Source organism: Mirounga angustirostris, unplaced genomic scaffold (genome assembly GCF_029215605.1).
Source record: "Mirounga angustirostris isolate CCGP_5_RB_7025 unplaced genomic scaffold, mMirAng1.0.hap1 SCAF_3, whole genome shotgun sequence".
NCBI classification, from domain to species: Eukaryota; Metazoa; Chordata; class Mammalia; order Carnivora; family Phocidae; genus Mirounga; species Mirounga angustirostris.
The window spans coordinates 107,561,962-107,582,829 of NW_026991711.1; the positions used below are offsets into that span (position 1 = coordinate 107,561,962).

At 33.1% G+C, this 20,868-nt stretch overlaps 1 protein-coding gene across 1 annotated transcript in view; it reads right to left on the bottom strand.

The window, feature by feature from the left end:
* The window catches only part of LRP1B (LDL receptor related protein 1B), a 1,839,752-nt gene that overhangs the window by 226,324 nt on the left and 1,592,560 nt on the right, over window positions 1-20,868 (bottom strand). Inside the window, exons 57-59 of the mRNA XM_045868938.3 lie at window positions 16,517-16,602; window positions 10,594-10,716; window positions 8,352-8,533 (exon numbers count right to left, since the gene is read on the bottom strand). Coding sequence (XP_045724894.2) covers window positions 8,352-8,533; window positions 10,594-10,716; window positions 16,517-16,602 — 391 coding nt within the window. The remainder of the gene's footprint in view (window positions 1-8,351; window positions 8,534-10,593; window positions 10,717-16,516; window positions 16,603-20,868) is intronic.

Genomic DNA, 20,868 nt, shown 5'->3' on the forward strand with positions numbered 1-20,868 from the left:
ACACTAACATAGCAATGTTTTCCCCTAATAGCTGATATCATATATATGCTAGCTTCTCTCACACGGGTCAGATATGACCAAATATATTTGGGCTTCTATACAACCACAACGTTTTTGACAAGTGAATATAAACAAATAAAAATTTAAAGTAGTATTTCAATAACATTCTGTACCATTACAAAGTATATGTCCAATTTGGCTTAGTTAGAGGTAGTATTCATATTTCTATACATGCACTTGCACTTGCAATTCAAACATCCCAAAAGTAAAAAAAAAGTTTTCTCCATCAAATGTTATCAATAAAATATTGCAAATTATTGGATGTGAATAATAATGTTTCTGGAGTCATTAAGTAAATTATGAATTCCAAATGGTCTGACATCCATATAACAGTAATTTAAAATTTTTATCTATAATCTGAACTTTTTTTTTTGGCTGGTCCTATCACCATCTTGAGCCAAGATATCAAGAACAGGAAGAGCATATTTCATGGAGTCTGACATCTGTTACATCATTCCAGAAAGCTCACTAAGAGTTTTGAAATCCTGTCCCTGCCATACAAGCTCTCCTTAAAAAAAGGCACAAATATACTTCTCCCAATTACTCCCCACCATTAAAAAATGTGTCACTTCAGCTCTAGTTGCAGTATTTACAGTCCCACATTTTCACTTCTGCACTTCCATGAATCACTGGAAGAGATCATTCCTCTTCAATTACATAGATCTTTTCATATAGACATAATTCACTTTGCCTCTCCATTCTCCACAAATTCTTCCCTGACCACATTTTTCCAGAGAGGTTTCAAGATTAAACATATTTGAGAAATGCTTTCTTTAACAAAATAAGCATCATCTTTTTTTTTATTATTATTATAAAAGCCTTTAATATGCTTTAATATGACACGGTGTTTCTCTCAGAGGGAGGTATGCTGTCCTTTTATCACATAATCTTGGGTGATAGCATTTATTTTCCTAGGATAGTTCCTAGGAAACACACTTTGGGAAACTGTGCTTTAGCTCTTTCTGGTCTACAGAATTACTTTTCTTTATTGCATGTGTAACTGAACAACACATATGTTGTGAACAGAGGAACCCAAAAGCACTAATGATGTAGATTCTCAGGCCTCATAATCAAAGAACCTACCTTGATTCACTCAGCTGGTATAACAACTCTAATAAGCCCCAGAGCCATTCTTAAGTAGATTGAGAACCATATTTTGAAACAATAATTTTTTGAGGCCATATACCAGATACTACTTAGAACAGGGAACACAGAGGTAAACAGATATGATTTTTTCCTTTAAAGATCTCTCAGTGAATGCAATAGAGGTGGATGTAAAACAAATGAAAAAAAAAAGTATTATGATAAAACTACTTTACTACGGAGGCACAAAAGAAGAAATGATAATTTTACTAGATGGAAGAAAGCGTGAAAGAAATATTGTGCTCACTAATAGTTCTTTCAACATAAATCTTATCTTCATAGCTACCTTATAAAGGTAAGAATAATCCTTATCTCCTTCAGATTTTACAACAGAATATAATTTAATTGAAGATTTTAATGTGTAACAGGTCATAAAGATCATGTGGCCTAAGACCTTCATTTTACTGATAAACTGAGACCATATAAGATTATGTGTGTTGTCATAATCTATTATGATAGTGATACAGTTGGAACAAGGGCTCAGGTCTCTAGATTTATAGACTACCTTTTTCTTTAAGCCACACTATGTAGAGCCTTAAGGAAATGAGCTCTAGAAACAGATTAATCAGGTTCAAATTTCGGGTCCACCTATAACTAGCTGTGTGAATCTGGCCAGTTAGCTTCTTTGAGCCTGTGTTTACTCACATGTTGAAAGAATAATAATAGTTCCTCCTCATAAGATCACCATGAGGATTAAATGATAGAATATAGGGAACAAATTTAGAACGTTGATAAACATGGAGTAAGAGTTTAGCAAATATCAGCTATTACTTTTTATCTGTACTAGATGTAATACACATTTCATATATATGTGTACACTCCCTCTCTCTATATATTGGTTTAATAATATCCACTTAATAGGTGACCTGTTACATCTGGATTGTGTGTATAGTATTATATAATTTGTCTGGATTTTTTTTTCAGATTTTATTTATTTATTTGACAGAGAGAGAGAGAGTGAGCACAAGCAGGGGGAGTGGCAGAGGGAGAAGTAGGCCTCCCGCTGAGAAGGGAGCCTGATGCGGGGCTTGATCCCAGGACCCCAGGATCATGACCTGAGCCGAAGGCAGACGCTTAACCAACTGAGCCACCCAGGCATCCCTAATTTGTCTGGATTTTGTGTTTTATTACATGATTTGTCTATTTAAGTACTCATCAACCAAAAGAATATTATGAAAATATTCTATTGCTTTGAAGAAAAGTATAGTTTAACTCTTTTCAGGTATGAATGAATTTTCATAGACACCAGATTTCTCTCTCCTTATGGGTACCCACATTTTGATGGCTAAATTTAATTTCCTTTTCCATATTTAAGCCCCATTACCATACATTTTTTCCAAATTTTTCAATAAGTCTGTACCAGACATCCTGGTAATTTTAACATCTGAAATTCAACTTCTTAAAAACTACCTAAGTACAAAATTTGCTGTAAATAATTAAAGCTGAAAAATGAAAACTTCAGTGAAAATGTCAAAAGCAGAGTTCTAAATTTCATCCATATAATATGTAATGTTTACCTAAGATCACATCTGAAAAACTTCAGCTCCGAATAATATCTATTCTGTAAGTTATAACAAAGTGTGAACATAGAAAACAATATTTACTGTAACCATAACAATAGGCTTCTGTGGTTCCTGAGAATGTCTTTTATAGTTTAGTATAATATACTATATTTCTTTAAAAAAATTAAAATAGAAATCTGCTCTCAGTTTTTACTATTTTTTTTTCTGAATTCAGGAAATATACTCAGCGACATTTCTCCCAACGGCAATTATTTCTGATTTTGAATTATAAATAAATTTTTCATATTCATTTCCTATATGTTTTTGACTAAGTATGGGAATATAGGTTTAAAAATTGATAGAGAAAGGATTTTTTACATGACTGTTTATTTTAATAAAATATTTCTATTTTCCCACAGAAATCAGAAACTGAGTTTTCATTCCTGGTATGCCTTTCATTCCCTCACAACAAAAGTTCCCTTATGACTTTTCTCCTTGAAACATGCAGGTTATTTACATACTGATGTATTGGTTTGGGCGATGATGCAGGTACAATGTCCCTGTAACTATAACCCCATTTGCTGTGTACATCCAGTTGCCCATTTATTATTTCCTTTTGCAGTGAAGTTAACAATCCCTGTGTTCGGCACAACCAGTGATCAAGACACGGCCTTTTTGCTAAAGAACTTACTTTCTAGATGGAGAGAAAGACATTTACACCAATAATAGTCATATGTACACCTGAAACTAATCTAATGTTTTATGTCACCTCGAAAAATAAAAATTTAAAAAAATTAAAAAGTCATGTAATGATGTGTGTTCAATATATGGGGACTTCTTAGGCACAGCTGGGGAATGTTTCACAGAAGAAGTGATATCTTCTGCTGTTGTTGGAAAAATGGGAAGTTGTTGCGACTAGAGGAAAATCAGAAGGGCATTCTAGGAAGAAAGAATGACATAAGGAAAATACAGAAATATAAAATTTGTCTCTTTCAAATTTATTTGCATTATCATTATCCATATTGGCAATAATGGATACAGATACTGAGCTTTATATGAGTCCTTCAATATACTTTCATTAAAATATATTTATAATTCAAAATCGCACCTAGTATTATTTTCTTGCGGTATTGTTAACATACTATTAGAAAAGGAATCCAAACAAAAATATTCTTAATAATAAGGCATGCTTGTAATGATTTTGTTTCCAAAAAAACTCATATCTACATTTAAAATTTTGTAAAAAGGCTATTAAAATGGAAGAAACTATAGTTTTATCTTTATGTTTGTTTTCTTATTCCTGTTTGTATAGCTCTTGAAAAACATGCTCATGATCCGAGATTATTTTGTTACTGAAAATTCTAATGTGATATAATAGGAAAAGTATGACCAAAGCTTGAAAATTGGGTTAAATCCCCAACTTAATATCTTACTACATAAATGATCCTGAGAAAATTACTTGGCCATTTTGAGGCTGAATGTTCTTTCTGTACTTTAAGGATAATAGTGAAAAAAATAGTATCTTTGTCACAGACTCGGAAAACAGTACAAGCAACTAAAGTGATAAAATTCAGACACAGTTTTCAAATACATGGAATTCTAGAGAAGCGGTTAGTTATCTTCATTATCATTATTATAACATGGGAACTCCAATCCCAATAGGTTTACAAACTGATCATCTCCCTTTCTTATCTCTGCCCCTTTCCTGTATTCCTCATATTCTAGGGAAACATTCCTCTATTTACCTGTTTGCCTGAGCCAGAAGTCTTAATAAGGTTTGGTTTGCTGTTGTTATTGTTGTGGTGTGTTGCATTTTTATCCCTACGTTATTTTTTGTTCTGCAAAGAAGTCTGGCATCAAAGATTCACAAATGTGTATACTTAAATTGTTCCAATCATGAGTTCTTTCAATTCCTTGAATATGCCGTGCTCTTCTACACATCTTTGCTTTCCCACAGAGCTTGTTCCTTTTGCCTGAAATACCTCCTGCTCTGAAGAGCACTGCATCACCTGGCTAATTCTTACTCTACCAGTCTTGTCCAGGAAGCTGACTCTGATTCTAGTTGAGATAGAAACATTTTCTATTTTCCTTTTTATTTCTTTTTTTTCTTTTTTTGACTTTTTTTATTATGTTAATCACCATACATTACATCATTAGTTTTTAATGTAGTGTTCCATGATTCATTGTGTATAACACCCAGTGCTCCATACAGAACGTGCCCTCCTTAATACCCATCACCAGGCTAACCCATCCCCCCACCCCCCTCCCCTCTAGAACCCAGTTTGTTTTTCAGAGTCCATAGTCTCTCATGGTCATCTTCCCATCCAACACCCCCCTTCATTCTTCCCCTCCTGCTATCTTCTACTTCTTCCTTTTTTTTTTTTTTTAGCATATATGTATTATTTGTTTCAGAGGTACAGGTCTGTGATTCAATAGTCTTACACAATTCACAGTGCTCACCGTAGCACATACCCTCCCCATGTCTATCACCCAGCCACCCCATTCCTCCCACCCCCACCACTCCAACAACCTTCAGTTTGTTTCCTAAGATTAAGAATTCCTCATATCAGTGAGGTCATATGATACGTGTCTTCCTCTGATTGACTTCTACTTTAATAAGTTATTGCATTGTATTGTAATTATTTACTCATCTGCCTACCCACTGAACTGTGAAATACCTAGAGATTGGACTGTGCCTTTTATTTTTATGCTCCTACCTAGAACAGTGACTGATAGACACTAAACGCTAAAGAAATACGAGCTGAATAAATGAATAATTTTCTATTAACCAGTCATAGCACACATTTACTTTATTGTCTCTCATAATGGTCTTTTGTTATGTGATTACTTGAAATAACATATTAATCATCCAAAAAAAGATAAAATTATGCTCAGTCTGGCTTTAACATTATAGTTTCTATTCTACTTTAAAATGCATAGATATATACATATATATATTCTGCATAAACGGCAATTTTTATAAACATTGATGCAAATAATATTAACTGCCCAAAACTTATGATAAATTAGAACAGTATTTCCCAAACTAAACCAGATAACAGAATGATTAGGATAATTGAATCTCAGCTGAATTTAAATGTAACAGACAGGAAGATGATCAGTCTACTTGTATCTTCTTTACCATTCTTAGTAACCACCATATGAAATTGATACTGTGACAACTGGGATACTATTATTAAAAGACAGAAAGGACCTCTAAGCTACCTCCTAAAAGTTTAGCTGCTTCATTATATTAGTCCAGTGATCTTTATCCTCCTTTAAACAAACCCTTGCCTTATCCCTCACTAAATATCAGGACAGAAATCACACTCCTTAAGGAAATGGGGGGTCAGTCATATTGGCAAATTCAAAACTTAAGTAAACTGCAATGTTAATCTGATGTGGAAGGATTCAAGGACATTTTTATCACATAATCTTATAATTTAAGCTGATTTTTTAAAGCAGGATTAAACAATATTGTAAACAGTCATGGAATTTTCACCCTGAAGCTCATCTCATAAAAACTAAAATCCAGGTTGCCCTATTGTCTCACTCTGGGGAACAAAAAAAACATGTACAAAAAGGTGTCATTAAATTTTATCTGCTAAAATAGGTGGCTTTAATTGTTACATAAAAAGATCCAATTTTTATCTGTTTTTTTTTGGTTATAATATGGCAGATCTATATCATAAAATATTATTCAAAATTAAAATCAAGGGAGTCTTTCATAACATTTACAATAATTTAGTACTTCACTATTTTAACTGACACTTTTGATGGATGGGTTTATATTAATGATAACTTAAGGCTGCTTTCAGTTTACAGGGTAATAATAACTATAACCCAGGAGAAATAAAACTTAAAGTTAGACTCAGCTGTGTTCACTAGGCAAGGACACAGTTTTTGTTTTATAACTAGTAAATTTCACAAGACTATTATGATCTATAGGTAACGTTTGTCTGTTTAGTACAAAGCATCCTGAAGAGTATAAAATGAGAAGCTAAGCCAGCCATATTGGGTTTCAAAGAAAAGGACAATGGTTTGAACACACTAAAATAAGTATCTTCTGATAAAATACTGAAGGAATTAAAATATTCACATTCTTATGAATGCATGATGATAATAGTCAAACTTAGTACATCTGGCCGTTATTTCCTGAAACATATTAAAAACAAACTCTCTGGTAACTCTGTTTCAATTAAAATGGAATTGACACTCTTTTGAATCTTTTGTTACTATGGGAAAGAAAATACTTTAAAAGGTAACAAAATGGTTACATAATTATATGAACATATAAAAGTTAAAAGTTGCACATTACCTTGGAAACAGAAAAGTATTTATAGTACAAGTCTTCTCCTATTAGATACTGCTTTTACCCGAAGTAATGTTTAAAATTAAGCTATAAAATATACAGTGATATGATCACATTGCCAATTATAAACATAAGGGACCAAAAAAACAGATACAACATATTAGCAAGAAGCAAAGTCTAACTGTTGTATATGATAAGATAAAAGCAGTGATTTCATGAAATATATTTAGTGAAATTAATTTATACAGCAGAAAATTTAGAGCACTGCTGTTATTATAATACTTGTTACTGTGAATGTGTCTTATTTTAAAAAATCAAATTTTCTCTAAATTTGTTATTTTAACAAGCATGTTGAGTAGGTTGAACTTCTACAGAGATCATTTTGGAGTATGCAATCATGCTAAATTATACTGAAAAAAAAAAGAAAGAAAGGCATGCCTCTCTACCAAAACAACATAATTAAAAGTTAATGGTAACGGTCATAATCTATAGAACTTTAGCAGCCATATATCTGACTTTGACACCTAAGCACTGACACCTTATTGTGTGTTCTTCCCTCATCTGGAATTTCCAGGCTGCTGTCCTTAATCCTTACCATGACTTGTTCTCCTTTCTTACAACGAAATGCAACAAAACACAGCTCCAATATGAATCTTTCTCAATATTTCCACTTTGCTATCCCTTTGGAATGCATGGATAATGCACCTTGTTATTTATTATCCATGGATACTACTTATGTCTCTTGCCCTAAAGTGATAGGGGGATTACATCATCCGTATTTGTGACCCACCACAATCGCTACCTTTCCTCCAAGATTTAAAGGCATTAAAATTAGAGAAATCTGTACATTTTATTTATTTCCTCTACATTTATAGATTAGTTAGAAAAACAGTTGCACTTAAAACTTTCAAAAATACTTGCTGCAAAATCTCTTTTTTTTTTTTTAAAGATTTTATTTATTTATTTGAGACAGAGAGAATGAGAGAGAGAGAGAGCACATGAGAGGGGGGAGGGTCAGAGGGAGAAGCAGGCTCCCCGCCGAGCAGGGAGCCCAATGTGGGACTCGATCCCGGGACTCCAGGATCATGACCTGAGCCGAAGGCAGTCGCTTAACCAACTGAGCCACCCAGGCGCCCACAAAATCTCATCATTTTAAACGTTTTTCTTTTTCACCGTGATAGTCACATTTCTATTTTTGACTTCCCAATAAGAATGTCTACACATTACACTTTATATTGGTTTTCATGTTAAAACCTACAGAATGGGAATTACCACACTGAATATAATCCACAGTTTCAATCTCTAATTTAAGATTTTCAATGTTTGTTACAAACCCAGCTCGAGGATCCAAAGACAGGTCCCGGGGGAACTTCAGCCTTTTGCTAACAAGTATAGTAGGGTATAAGCCACTGAGTTTGGATACTTCAATGATCCTTTTTTCTGTGTCAGACCAATAGAGGTTTTTTCCAATCCAATCGACAGCAAGTGCATTGGGGACAGCTGTGTTATGCACTACCTAACAAAATAAGAATTTAAAAAGTTAACAGTATAAATACCTAGTTTAAGAACTCAGCAATTGCTTCTTGATTTTTTACAGAGATTATAGAATTCTACTTAAACATTAGAAATGGAATCTAGATAAGCATAAAACATAGAACAAATCTATCCTAATAAAATTACTTGTTTGTGATGTGAGAAATTACCACATCTGTAATCAGGTCCCTAAAAATGACATATGGGCTTAAGAAGTAAACACCAAAACAAAAAGCTGTTGGGCAGCTACAAAGTTGTTGATGGCATTTTTGTTATAGCTTACCTGTCTTCTAAAAATTGGGGGCAGAAATTCTATCACACACAAAAACACACAGAATTATTGATATTATTTATCTTTAACAGGTTTTGGGGGAGATAGCATTCTCCACTCTCCCAGCTGCTCTTGCCCTATTTAAATTATCTACTACAACAAGAGAAAAAAATACAAGTGAGAACATACATTATTTTATCTAACCAAAGGAAGTGAAATTCACACAACTCCTGCACTTGATTCTAACCCATGTCAATATCAGCTATAATAAGGATATAAACACTTTACGTACAAATATGAAGCATATAAAATAACCAAAGATTCTATATGACTGCTATTTCTGAGTTCTCAGTGCTTTGAGGATTATGTGAAAGGAGAAACTGAAACTTGGGGCTGTATAGAACCCAATAGTTAGAGACAAGAAAACAATAATGAAAGTTTATAGTTATCCTTTCCCTAATGTTATCAATAGTAAAGATACCATATATATATATGACTATATGAGCATTTTCAGCAACTAATAGTATCAATCTACTGTATTGAATTGCAAGATACATTTTCTTCTTTCTCCTAACTTCCACTTTTAAAAAGTTGGCATGGCTGACAATTTATGTGAAAATCAGTGAATTAGTGATCTCAATAGAAATATGATTCATTTTGTCACCCTATGTTATGACATGATTTAAAGTAGTAACAGGCTAGTAGTCCCAAGGTGGTAGATAATTAATCCTTTAAAAATATTAAAATATATTCAAAAATATAAAAGTAACCAAAAATTTAAATGTCTTGTAAAAAAAAAATGACCAAGTTTGGTAATGCTACTTTTATAGTTTTTATATAAATAGCCAAAGAATTAAAAAAGACAGAATTCATCTGCTTCTTTGTTCTATAAATATACTGATATTTCATTTATAAATTATCAGCTCATACATAAATATATAAAGTTTATACATAAATACAATCACACTGGTCATCTTGGTGTTGCATATACACATTTCAAGATTTTATTAATATTTTCAAAATTGACTGTTCCCACTAAAAATTTCTGTATGATATTATAGAAGGTTACAAAAAAAGTTAAAGTAATTGAAGTTTCCATGTACTTGAATTTAAATGTCTTTATATTTTATTGCATATATGCAGAGCAAGTTATTTTATTTTATTTTTCAAATAATTTTATTTTAAAACTCAAGATAACACAGTGCTCACTTCAGCAGAACATAAAACTCAAGATAACTCAGAAATAGTGCCAAGTAGCTCATATCTAGAATGTGACATGTATTTAATTATGATGCTGTCTGATTGGAACATTCATGATTTTACAGAAATGCATTCAATTATTTCCATGTATAGGAGGTTAATTTTAATAGTGCTATAATTTCAATCTAGAGTCCAGTAATTAATTTTTTCAATTATAGATTCTCAGACTCAACTTTCCCTTTTATATAAATTAACACAATTGCAAGTCAGGCACTAATCATTCAAGTCAAAAGCATCTCTCACGTTTTCTAGGGTTGTGAATAAAATTCTGAATTTTATTTACCCAATTTGATTCTTATCTTATTGCAAGTAATAGTGTTATAATGAAACATATGGATTAAAAAGCCTCATATTTCATATTTAAAGTATGTATTAACACTGTACAAATGTGAAATTCAAATCAACCTAGTACATTCTATGAGTTGTATCATTACCATCAAATAACATTTTCTATTCAAGTCAGCTACACCAATAAAATATCCAATAATCCCATCATTGTAACAGGTAGTTACCTTAATATCACTTCCATTTAAACACATTCTATTTATGCGGCTGCCATTAGGTCGGCTAGAATCAATCCAATAGATAAATTCTTCTCTGTAATCAAAATCTATAGCAATAACATTGTTTAATCCCTAAAAATAAAAAAAGGAAAAGTATGAATAAGAGTTAATAGAAATTATTTTAAAATGTTTTGGGAATTCATAAGAATCACTATCTCCTTTTGAGCCTAAATAGTTATAGTTATTACAACGAAGAGCATTTGTGACCAATTCTTTTAAAAGCATTTTATGTTTACATTTTCTCTATACCATATACCTAAGATGTTGCATAATTTATTTGAAAATATTTTCCCATGTTGGTCACAAAAATTTTGGACTGCTTATAGATAAAGATGTAAGTAAATAGCCAGTATCGTGGGTGAAAAAAAAATCTGCTTTTAGGGAGATAAAGTGAAAGACTCTCACTTTAGGTTAATGTTAAAAAGTACAAATTTACTGTCATTATTATCTGTTCTGTAGAGTAACCAGAAAAGAGCATATACCTAAACTGGAAAGGCTGAAGATCCCTGAAGATTGAAGATGAGCCCTGGAGAGCCATCTGATGAAAGTCAGAAAAGAAGGTATAGAATCTACTTTGGCCAAAATCACTTGCCTCAACAACATAAATGAGGCTGTCTTGTTTTGTTTCTTCTTGCTTCGAAGGGCCCTCCAGCCAAAATAGTGCCATATTAGAATTTAAAATTTATGATCTTAGGTGAGTATTTGACCAAAGAGGAACTCGGTGGGCAACATCTTTTCATTCCACAAGGAAACATGAGGAAATGCCTGCCTTCAGACTCATGTCTTTTTAAGAAGGTAACAAAACTGAACATGAATCCAACTGATAGGTTTCTGAATACCACAGTTCTTTGGTTTGATAGGTATGTGTTTTGACAGATTTGATTTAAGAATTGTACATCAGGATCTGGGAATCTCTTTAAGTGCTAAATTGTTCAAATGATTGCTGAGGGGTTAATTTAATTCTGACGTTTCATTAGGACTCATAGATTTACTACCCCAGTGGACTAACAAAACTTGAATTAGGATTTTAATTGTGTTAACTCATTTTAAGGATTGGATAATTTATCAATATATAAATTTTATGTATTAAAAAATAATTGACACTATAGACATTTGGCAAAGTCCTAAGAGATCGTCGCCATATCTTTATATCTGTTGTAAACTTGCTTATATCTATATTTAACCTAAAATTGTAGTAAGTCTCAGATTGTTTTAGGGGTCATTTATGAGTAGCTATAGTCCTATGGGTAAGGATTAGCACCTTCAGGGAGATGGGCTGTTTTGTTTGGTTAGAGGGGGAGGGAAAGGAAGGATGATAATTACCACATCTGGGTTCAGTTTCCAGATCTATTCCCCAAATTTAAAATTAGATAGAATGACTCTGCATTAGATTTATAAACTCTTTTATAAGACTCAGGATGAGGCTAAATTATTACTGTTCATATTTTATTTCTTTCCAATGATCTAGAAGACTAAGGATGGCCTAGTTATAGAAGCAATTCAAAGAAGGTTCTGGCAAATACTGATTTTTTTTCTTCTCTCAGCAGGGCTAAATTCTAATGGTGATGCATTAAAACCATAGGTTCAAATCTTATGTTTTTAGTTGGCTTAATGTGAGCAATCTCTTTTCTCAGCCCCAGACTATTAAGTTAACCTGAAATAGCCTGACCCCTTGGAACTTCCTGCCATTGGTCATAAATAAGAGACATAAGTAAACACGACTGTGTGTAAATTCCTCACTACACCCGGATGAATAAACACAAGTATACTTCTTACTGACATTACTAATCAAAAATAATGACCATAAATGCTTAAAAAAATCAGTCACAGATTCAAAAGATTTGTTAAATATTCATTCACAAGCTAAAAACTGGAGGACTCCTTAACTAAATGTACTTCATCATACATATCTAGGAAATTGTCTATGCAAAATCAATCAAAGTTTTAAAATACAAATTGAGTATAGTCCAAGTTCTGTAGAGAGTTTAATAAATTCACTCCAATAGTAGTTTGTAATATCGTTTCTGTTCAAATGCTTTTAACAGCAGAGGAGTAAGGTAAATGTGTTAGGGTTCTGTGATGGCCTGTAATTCAGATGGATGAATTAGAGCTTTATAGAGAAAAGCTGGAGAGAATCTTGTCACTAACTTTAGGAAAGATTTACCCAATCATGGCAGAATTATCTGATTCCTTTCTTTACAATAATCAATTTAGATAATGAAAACCCAATTCCAAATTTAGCAATTCAACTATAATAAATTAAAACTATAAATGCAGAGGAATGGAAGCTCTGAATTCTGACATTTCTATCTAACCAAGCTGGTCATTTTTCTACAACTTTACCCTTAATCCCCACAGAAAACTTTGCAATTCTCTCTTTGCAGAATCATATGCAAGGAACATTAAAACAGCCAAGGGCATGGTCAAAATAATGTCTAAACAATAGAGTCATCCCAGTGGTTTTAGAGCTGAAAATTGGTTTCATCAAAATCCTATTTGTTTCTTTCATTTCTATAGCTGAAGATTTGCACCCTTTGGTTCAAAATGATTAATTTAGGAAATTGTGTTTTGTTTCTCTATGCAATTTTACTGGAATAAAAGGCACTGCTAGGATTGAATTGGGTAACATTGGAAAGCCACTTGATTAATGCACCTAAATTAATAAAATTAATACTTGATTAATGCATTTCGCATCCCAAGTCCATGTTATTAAAGTACATTTCCTTTGTGCATGTGGCGTAAGAATTTAAGTTACAGCTGGCGTAGTTACCACTCTGTTTTAGAATACATAGGGCAAAAAATAATCTACCAGTTGTTATACTTTTTCACTGTAATGCTTCATGAGATTGTACAGACTTCAACAAAGAGAATAAAATTCAAGATATTATGGTAAATTGTTCTTCCTAATCCCCTACACGAAAAAATTCCTCCCAAGTTTAAGGCGAGGATGTCTTTTCACTTATTTTGACTCAGAGAAAATATGGGGAGATAATTACTTCCGTTTTTTACTTCATTCTGCACATGTAGACAGAAATCTCTGAGGAAAAAAAAAAAAAAAACCAGAAACTGTTTCTCTGCCTAGAACTCCTTGAAAATTCCTATAATGCTATAATGAAATGTAGTTAAAAATATCTTCCCTGACAGAAATGATATATTCCAAACAGACTGCAGGCAAAACTGGATGTAAGGGTTGTGTCTAGTTTTATGGGTGTCTATTTCCTTACTCACTGGTCACATTAATAAATGCTTTCCAATGACACAGATGTTCACAGTCCTCATGAGCTTCCTCTTTTTTCTCACTCCCTCTTCATTTTCATAAACACTACACTAAGAAAACTATCTGAAAGTCATCCCCCACTTAGGTATTATTAGTGATTGGTAATAGTCAAAAATGATACCAGGAAAGAAGTGCTATCTGAACGTGTGCATTAAAGAGGTCTGGATACATGAAATAGACTTAAATGATGCATACAGGAAAAAATCATTTTCCTCCATTAAGAACAATCTCTGCTAACATATTAGCCATGAAAACAACAAAAGGGATACCAGCAGAAATGTCCTGAGTCACAGAGTTGGAAAATAAAGCAAGGAGATGTCACTGAAGCTCTGTTATGGTCTTCACGAAGTCAATAAATATTGTTGCTATTTTAGTTATTAGTTCAACTGAGCTTATACACAGAGTGTCCTAAAGAGAGAACTTTCTCCCTTTCTGATAGTAGAGTCTAAAAGGAAGAAATGCTAAACAAATAAACAAATACAACCTAGTAAAGAGAAAATAAGCATGTCCCTTTTCCAGATACCATACGAGGAAATCAATGGCTGGCACATTCAACTTTGAACATATAGAGAGGCCTAGAGAGGGTATGGAGACCTACTCCAAAAGAAAAAGACAATTTTCAAAATTTTGTAACTTTGTTTATAAGCTTAAAATTAGACTACACAGAAAAAAAAGAATTAAGTTAAATAATGTAGAAAACCATTTGGGCCGCAAACATTTTTCACATCTATATATGCTAAAACTTTTTCCCTGGAGTTATTTCTCTTATATTATTACTCATTATTATTTTTATTCATCTCTTAAAGAGATAATGGTCTAATTCTTATATTTTAAATCGATTTCTGTTTAGTTTTTATAAACAGCATGAAAATATTTTACATTTTTTCCCAATCTCTCCAGGGTTCACAATAAGAGATGCCTCTCTCTAATGATACAGTGAATGTTGGTGGCACACTCTAATCTCAAGAGCAAGAATCTAAACCTCACAGACATTCATGAACAAGTATACGTGTGGTGAGCACACGGGAAGTCTGAGGACTCCAGTGAATCTGAGAGCCTTGACCTCTATGTCAAAGTGTCAACTGCTACACAGTTTGGATTGTGGGCATTCAAGGATGTGAGCCCAACAGTGCTGTACCTTCCTATTTTTTTTTTTTTTCAGGAATAGCCTGAAATCTGGATTTTCATGGGAACTTTTCATTTTCAATCTGTGACTTAGAGGAAAACTGAAAAATCTGTCAGGGACAGTCAGTATCCCCCTTGCTAATGAATATTTACACTTAAAATGAAACTAAATTCTTTTTTTTTTTTTAAAGATTTTATTTATTTATTTGAGACAGAGAGAATGAGAGACAGCATGAGAGGGAGGAGGGTCAGAGGGAGAAGCAGACTCCCTGCCGAGCAGGGAGCCCGATGCGGGACTCGATCCCGGGACTCCAGGATCATGACCTGAGCTGAAGGCAGTCGCTTAACCAACTGAGCCACCCAGGCGCCCGAAACTAAATTCTTAAGAAAAATGAATGAAACTGACAATGGCAATGGAGGAATCCATCAGTAGGTGGCAAAAATAGTTTTAGTTAAGTAGGTATTCTTTATGCTGCTGAAAAATCATCACATGAATGGCCTCCTAAGCCTATGCCTAATGCTAGCACAAACATACTACAAGAACAAGAAATGTCCTTATTTTTGGCACACTTGTTCTAGACTGTGCTTTCACGTATTTATGTTACTATTATATGGTTTGGTGCAAAACGACATTTGTAGCAGAACAGATACCAACTGAATCTTCCCAAAGAAGCTATTTCTCCTGACAACTAAAACTATGCTATACCTAACTGCATGCGATTTCTCTAGTCCATGTAGTAATCACTGTCATTTTAATGACTTGATTTTATGCTATTTTCACTGCAGACTGGGAGAAATAAAAAGTTGAGGTGAGCAATTCAGTTTTCTATCCTGTCATGAAGTGCAAATCATACCTTTTTATCTCACATAACAGATACAAGCAAACTCTGACAATAGAACTTAAACATCAAAATGGAGCAACCCAGATTCTCTTGAAGTGGACACATTGAGGGATGAAGAGGGTAGGATTGAAAATATGCGCCTCACAACCTTTGAACCATGGCTGGATTACCGTTACACTTTTGCTCACTCGCTCATTCTAAATTTTAAAGGCTAGAGATTACCATTCCTGTTTTATTTTCTAGTTCTATAAACAGAAACTTAAAATTCTTCAAAAAGCATTAATTTTTAAATCCCAAGGGGGAAAAACCAATTTGGGTAATATAAGAAATACTTTAAAAGATAATTTTATGCTTTCTCTAATCTACCTTTTCTTGAGACAGTTTTTCCCTCCATTAATTATACCTTACTTTTTTTTTTTTTACTTTCTTAGATATGATGTGATGTGACATGTTGGGAACATCACCCGGACAATTCAAACAAAATAAAATGTATGGTAATCTTATATATATACATGCATGTGTCCATGAGTAAGTGCTTCATAAATTCTAGTTGTGAAATATTTCTATAGTTCTCATGCATATCTGGAGTACCCATATTAAGTATGAAATCATCAAGACAATGTCGTACCTGTTTCAAAAGTGTATAGTTGGAGCCATCAGTGCTAATTTTCCTTATTTCATGATGATCAGCAAGAATTAGAAAAGGCTCTTCATCTAAATACCAAGACAAAAAAACATAATTAGAATTTTATATGTACGGTTTTCAACTTTGCTTGGTTTCAACAGCATTATAAATTTAAATGCAGTGCCCTCTGGTAGATTAATGGTTAAAAAATTCACACTGAGCATTTCAATTGATAATAAAATGAAAAGGCAGCAGATACCCAGGCAGTATGGGAAATCTAGATAATTCTAAATGCATCCCTCTCTTTCCCTCAGTTTTCATGAACAGCAGGTTACCTAATTTATTTGGAATTGGTGGAAAATATCTGCTATCATAATCTGATATTTTTAAATGAGTTTCAGGAAAGAATAAACTACACCTATCTTAGCTAATTCATATAATCAGAAAATTCTTTCTTGAAAACCAAATAACCAGTCTTATGCTGCCAGAATGACTTTGGTGAAAATCACGAGTATCACTGCCTACATATCTATCTTTTATCTACCCGGAGACTTTTCTTAAATAACTTTGGAACTCCAGGTTCTATAAATTTTGTTTATTAATTTCATCTTTCCCCATAATCTGGCTTTTTTAATACTTTAATGGTTGTTAATGGTCTTTATTTCCTTCTTATAGTCTGTATAATATGTTGTAGTATCTCATTTGTTCTAGAATCTATGAAAAATAAGAAGAATCTGACCATGCTCCAAATATATGAAGATCCTCTAAACCTTTAGATTGGTTTTCTCTTCAGAATTTTTTTTGGAACCAAAATGGATTTTTATTTTTATTTTTTTAAAGATTTATTTAATTATTTTAGAGAGAGAGAGAAGGAGAGAGAGTCTTCACAGAGGGTGAAGCCTGACAGGGGGCTTGATCTAAGCACCTCGAGATGAAAATCTGAGCCAAAACCAAGAGTCAGATGCTTAACTGAGTGCATCACCCAAGTGCCCCACAAATTGGATTTGTAAATAAAAAATATTCAGAAAGTTTTGCATAGCACATTTATTTGAATATGTATCTGAATAATTTAAATTCAAATTGACCACATTCTTGGTTGTTACAAGTTTTGTTCAAACTCTTTTTTTAAAGAGCTTTGTGGGGCGCCTGGGTGGCTCAGTCGGTTAGGCGACTGCCTTCGGCTCAGGTCATGATCCTGGAGTCCCGGGATCGAGTCCCACATCGGGCTCCCTGCTCAGCGGGGGGTCTGCTTCCCCCTCTGCCCTCTTCCCTCTCGTGCTCTCTGTCTCTCATTCTCTCTCTCTCAAATAAATAAATAAAATCTTTAAAAAAAAAAATATAAAGAGCTTTGTTTCTAAGATGAAGTCATATACTTAGTTGCCTGATAAACAAATTTAATGTCAGTAGAAATTAGAAAAAAAAAGAAAAAAGCAATGAAAAAGGTAGTCACTTTATGTAATTTAATGTGGATTTAATTATAAATCATTTATTGTTACAGAGTTATTGCTTATGTTAAAAATTATTATTTCCCTCTTCGTATGTTTTAGTTTCACAGTAAATATATATAGTACATAGGTGTTATATTATATATTAGCATACTTTATGTCAGGGATTAGAAATGTGTGCCATACGTGCTGAACATCTCCTTCCATTAGCAAGTGCAGCACCCCCAACCAATCATTCAGTCTTCATGTTGACGCTAAACTGAGACTCAGAACCTTACTAAAGAGAGGTGGCTCTGCAGTTGAAGGTACCTTGCCATTTCTTGTCAACTATATTTATAAATATGAAATTAGTTAGTCATGGTCTACCTTAATACTTAGGCAATTATGTTCTTTTTTTTTTTAATATTTATTTATTTATTTATTTATTTATTTATTTATTTATTTGACAGAGCGAGAGACACAGCAAGAGAGGGAACACAAGCAGGGCGAGTAGGGGAGGGAGAAGCAGGCTCTCCACTCAGCAGGGAGCCCGATGCGGGGCTCGATCCCAGGACCCTGGGATCATGACCCGAGCCAAAGGCAGACGCTTAACCGACTGAGCCACCCAGGCGCCCCAGGCAGTTATGTTCTTTACAGCTTAATGTAATACCTGAAATTCTAAAACTCTTAGAAGAAAACATTTAGAAAAGTCTCCATTAAGGTCTTGGTAATGATTGTTTTAGATATAACATAAAAAAGCGCAAGTAATAAGGGCAAAAGTAAGCAGAACTATACCAAACTAAAAAGCTTTTGCACAGCAAAAGAAACAACATAATTAGAAGGCAACCTATGGAATGGGAGAAAATATTTGTAAATTATGTATCTGATAAGGTGTTAATATTAGGGTTAATATTGGAAATATATAGAATTCATATAAATCAGTAACAAAATAAAATTGATTTAAAAATGGGCAGAGGAGGGCCTCCTGGGTGGCTCAGTCAGTTAAGCGTCTGACTCTTGATTTTGGCTCAGGTCATGATCTCAGGGTTGTGAGATAGAGCTCTGTGCTGGGCATGGAATCTGCTTAAGATTCTCTCTCTCCCTCTCTCCCCAACCCTCCCCACTCTCTATGACTAAATAAATAAATAAACAAATAAATAAATAAAAATCATCAGAGGAACTGAGTAGACATTTTTCCAAAGAAGACATACAAATGGCCAACAAGTACATGAAAAGCTGCTCAACATCAGTAATCATCAGGGAGACGCAAATTAAAACCACAAAGAGATATCACCTTATACCTATTAGAATGACTATTGTCAAAAAGACCTGAGATAACAAGTGTTGGCAAGGATGTGAGAAAAGGGAACCTTTGTTCATTGTTGGTAGGAATGTAAATACACTATGGAAAACAGTATGGAGATTCTAAAAAAGTTAAAAATAGAACTAACATATGAACCGACAATCTCGCCTCTGGATATTTATCCAAAGGAAATGAAAACAGAGTACCAAAGATACATCTGCACTCCCATGTTTATGGCAGCATTATTCACAACAGTCAAGACATGGAAACAACCTAATTGTCCATCAACAGATGAATAAAGAGGATGTGACATGGATATACATAGATGTAAATATATATTTATATGTATAGATATCTGTATTCAAACACATGTATTAACTTATATATTTGTATTTACACATACGTATATTATATAGTATGTAATGTATATGTATGTTAAATATAGTATATATTATATATTTTATCACATACATATGTAATATTATACATACACACACACAATATGGAATATTTTTCAGTCATGACAAAGAATAAAATCCTGCCATTTACAACAACATGGATGGTCCTTGAGGACATTACACCAAGTGAAATAAGTCAGAGAAAAACAAATACTATGTGAGATCACTTATACGTAGAATCTCAAAAAAGGCAAATTCATAGAAACAGACAGTAGAATGGTGGTTACCAGGTATGAGGGGTAAGGGAAATGGGAAGATACTGGTTAAAGAGTACAAACTTCCAGTTAGAGGACAACTTAGTTCTGAGAATAAAAGGCACAGCATGCTGATTATAGATAATAATACTATATACTTGAAAGTTGCTAAGAGAGTAGAGCTTAAATGTTTTTGCCAGAAAAAAGAAATGGTAATTAGGTGAAGTGATGGAGGTGTTCCTAACACTGTGGTGGCAATCTTATTGCAGTATATAAGTGTATCAAATCAACACATTATACACTTTAAAGTTACACAGTTATTTAAAATTTTAAAAATAAAGTTACATAGTTTATGTCAACTATATCTCAGTAAAGTTGGAAAAAATCTATCCTCTCTTTAGCAAAAGATTTATGTTTCAGGAACACTTTGTTTTTGTATTAAAATTATTATTAGTTTCTAATAATTACTGTTAATGAGAAACAACTACAGCATGGACACATGATATAATAAGACCAAAATTGTAATCATTAGCATTCATCTCCTTTATACCAACCTTAGCAAAAAGCTTAGAGTAATAAAAACATTGACTGGTTTTGAGATTTTCTCTCTTCTTATCTTATGTCACTGAATGCATGATGTAGCAAGTAGGTTGGTAAAATTAAAAAAAAAAAAAAAAACAGGCTCCAAATAATACACAAATTGATTCAGTGATGAATATTCCAAGAATAAGCTAAAATGAAATAAAAAATTTGAAAGGCCTATTTTTTTTCTCCATAATGTGCAAAGGTTTAACCAGTCGAAAACTAATTTTAAGAATATCTGTCACTGGTATTTATTTTATGTAAATAAATAAAATATCTAATGTTTTAAATGTTGTCATGTATATATGACATGCATATATATAAGAAACTAGCAATGCTAATTGGATTCACTATACTCAAAGTAAAGGGGTAAGAGACATATTATGTACCAGTT